This window comes from Polistes canadensis, unplaced genomic scaffold (assembly GCF_001313835.1).
Source record: "Polistes canadensis isolate GaletaPanama2010 unplaced genomic scaffold, ASM131383v1 scaffold_69, whole genome shotgun sequence".
Lineage (NCBI taxonomy): Eukaryota > Metazoa > Arthropoda > Insecta > Hymenoptera > Vespidae > Polistes > Polistes canadensis.
Genome location: NW_014569616.1, coordinates 5,299 through 8,441, shown reverse-complemented (window position 1 = coordinate 8,441; position 3,143 = coordinate 5,299). Strand labels below are relative to the sequence as shown.

The following is a 3,143-nucleotide window of genomic DNA, read 5'->3' as shown; positions in this document are numbered from 1 at the left end:
TCAATTCATTTATTTCTTTCGTCAAATTTTCAGATCTCCAGGCGAGCTTTATCCGAGAACAAAAAACGTAGAAGCGATCTGGGAAAAACCAGATCTCCATCGCAGAACGCAGGTACAGTTGACATGACTTATGGACAATTTCAAGCACATTTGAAAGAGAGAGAGGAATTGCGTAGCTCCTTGTTACCCGACCAATCGCTAAGCGCTAAATCTATTTTAAAAACTCCGAAACGTACACACGTTAAGCCCTTAAGAAGGAAATTATACAACAAAAACGCATCATCTAATACAACACTCAAATTATTACAATCGACTCAAAATTCTCCTCGTAGTCTTAAGATAGATCATACTCCGAAACTTACAACAGCGCCAAATGTACTTCCTATTATTTTTTGATAGATTATTTTCTTCGTCCAGATATCCAATTTAATTTTTTGGCTACTCGTCGATGTTATTATATATTATTTCCAGCAAATTATATAGAATAATATGTATTATACTGTATATATATATATATATGTATAAAGAGAGAGTGGGAGAAAGAGACATCCAGTTTAAAGTTGAGAGAAAAATGTTACTCTTGATTATTGAGAAAAGATCTAATGTATATTAAGTAGGTGGTTAGTTTTGTATTGGAAATTTTTATATAAATATTGTAGTTTTTATGCGTCCCAGTTATTGGGCATGTATATATTTATTTTATGAAACATTTTTTTGAAACATAATGATGTCCGGCGATTTTAACTATTGTTATAATATATATGATGTAACATTTTTTATATACATAAAATAACTTTTAATATATAATTATATGTTATAACACATTTAATGTTCGTATACAAATCAAGTTTCGGCGTTGTCATATGTTTGATATTTTGTCGATAAACTGTATAACAAGTATTTAAAAATAGTAAATATTAATAGATACTAGACCAGACTTGTCGCATCTTATACAATACATGGGCCTAAGGCTATGTGCTACTTGCCTTATCTGAGTTTGATTAAAAATTTATAGATAGTCAAACAGCTCTATAGAATCATCTACTATCATATATCTCAGCAGATAAAATTTTTTAGAAAATTTCTCAGAAAAGCTTGCTATTGCAATTATTAATCAGTGCCGTGATGTTCTGATATTATTTATGATAAATAGAATATTTCTTAGGTTATATTAACTTTCCTGATGTCAATGGCTGCTGGCAGGTACTGATTTAAATATTTCATGTTTTCATGTATATATGTATAATTTACAGTAAATACCTACGGTAGCAATATTTATATCTACCCGCCGAAATCAAAATGTATTCTTTTATGAATGTTTTAAAACAAAAGACTAAATTTATGATGAACTTAAAAGTACTGATTGTTTGTTTTATAAAATAAATTCTATTGTTATCATATATTCTTGATTTAAATAAGAATTTTTGCGACTATAAGCGGACCAATTGGTTATCGTGTATATAGATTCAAATCCAGATATATGGAATGCATTAATAATGTTTTATAAAAAATATTAGTCTATTTCATTATTACATTGATAAATAATTCGTTCTTTAAAAAACATTAGAATTGTAATTTATATTTATTACGAATTTATTTATTTAAAATGATTTTTATTAATTTGGTATAATATAATCTATATCCATTGGTAACCCCATTTGCTCAAATGGGCAAATCTAATGCAATTCAATGATTGGTAGATTGAGAGTAATGAAAAGAATCATTGGCTAAAAGAGTAGTTGACAGATTTCCAATACAAACATGAAAAGAACTGTATGAAATTGAGTGTTCATAGAAACTCGATTTGATGTTACTATTCTGAAGGTAAGCAAAGGTGCGCTAGCTAGTTTGTTACAAATTCAAATGAAAAACGGTCGGTAGTAACATTTGCTTGAGTTTTTGTAAAAGAAAATTGTTTGCGTTAGTAAAGTAAAACGATGGCTGATGCTGATGAATGGTAAATAATTCATACAAATGTTTCCTTCTATTAACAATTATTCCGAAAGAATAAATTTAATGTTTTTAATTTATATACATGAATAAAACTTACTAACAATGATCAAAAGTTGTAATAATTTGTATAAAGTGTGTTTCTTCAAATCATCTATTAACTTCTTCACTAACTTTCTTTTGATAAAGTTTCAAATCATATTATATATTAACCGTATAGAATGATATCGAGAAATATTTATTAGTTTGTCAACAAAAAAGAAAGTTTAATATTTCCAATTACATTATTTGTTTGATATTTTATTAAATAAGTATGTTGTGTTCTTTAATAGGAAACCAATAGTACAAAAGACTTGTACAATGGTACGTAGTGCCATAACCCAATTGCATTTAATATGGACAGAAGTTGGATACGATAAGGAAACTCAGTTAGCTTATACTAATGCGGCGCTTGATCACATACAGGTAAAATAAACTTTTCATAAATATTATTGGAAAATAAAGATGATTTCAACTGCAAATTGATATTTTAATCATAAAACAGGAATTATTAACCGATATGGTGTCAGAGTCTGAGGATAAGAAAAGATTACTATTGGAAGAATCTAAACAATTAATGCAAAATACATCTATTCTATGTAAAGTATGTATTATTTTTATAAAATCATTGTAAAATCCTCTGGTACTGTTTACTATATATATAATATATTAAATTTATTGCAGGAATTAAAAGAAACTATTGATGCAAGTGGATATGAGAAACTACCACTATTCAAATTACAACAAGTACTTCGACATGATATGGAAAAGCTGTTGCGTATAAAAGAACAACGCAAAACATATTTAAATGAATTATTAATGAAGGTAGGTTTTCATATCAATGTTAAAGAATTTGCAACTTGATATTGCAAACATTTTCTATATACATGATTAAATATGTGTTTAATTAACATTTTTCTCTGTTCTTTTCTTAATAGGAACAAGAAATATGCAAACGGCTAGGTGTACAGCCAATAGGAATTGAATCTAAACTTCCGACCGAAGAAGAATTAAATAACTTTAAGTTATATATATATAAACAGGAAGCAGAAAAGGTAAACTACTATAAATTAATAATCTATTACTTATTGTTTCTGTTACCTAACCATTTGACAAATTTGAAGGTGTATTTACATCATTATTTCATTGTTTAT

General features: G+C 27.3%; 2 protein-coding genes across 2 annotated transcripts in view; both read left to right on the top strand.

Annotated features, from left to right (window-relative positions):
• The window catches only part of LOC106786230 (protein regulator of cytokinesis 1-like), a 2,808-nt gene extending 2,412 nt beyond the window's left edge, over positions 1 to 396 (top strand). The window contains exon 6 of the mRNA XM_014747384.1: positions 34 to 396. Within this exon, the coding sequence (XP_014602870.1) occupies positions 34 to 396 (363 nt within the window). The remainder of the gene's footprint in view (positions 1 to 33) is intronic.
• Positions 397 to 1,833: 1,437 nt separating this feature from the next.
• Positions 1,834 to 3,143, top strand: part of LOC106786229 (protein regulator of cytokinesis 1-like) — a gene marked incomplete at its 3' end in the record, with an annotated part of 2,669 nt that continues 1,359 nt past the window's right edge. The window contains exons 1-5 of the mRNA XM_014747382.1: positions 1,834 to 1,957; positions 2,283 to 2,415; positions 2,495 to 2,593; positions 2,674 to 2,814; positions 2,928 to 3,044. Coding sequence (XP_014602868.1) covers positions 1,938 to 1,957; positions 2,283 to 2,415; positions 2,495 to 2,593; positions 2,674 to 2,814; positions 2,928 to 3,044 — 510 coding nt within the window. The remainder of the gene's footprint in view (positions 1,958 to 2,282; positions 2,416 to 2,494; positions 2,594 to 2,673; positions 2,815 to 2,927; positions 3,045 to 3,143) is intronic.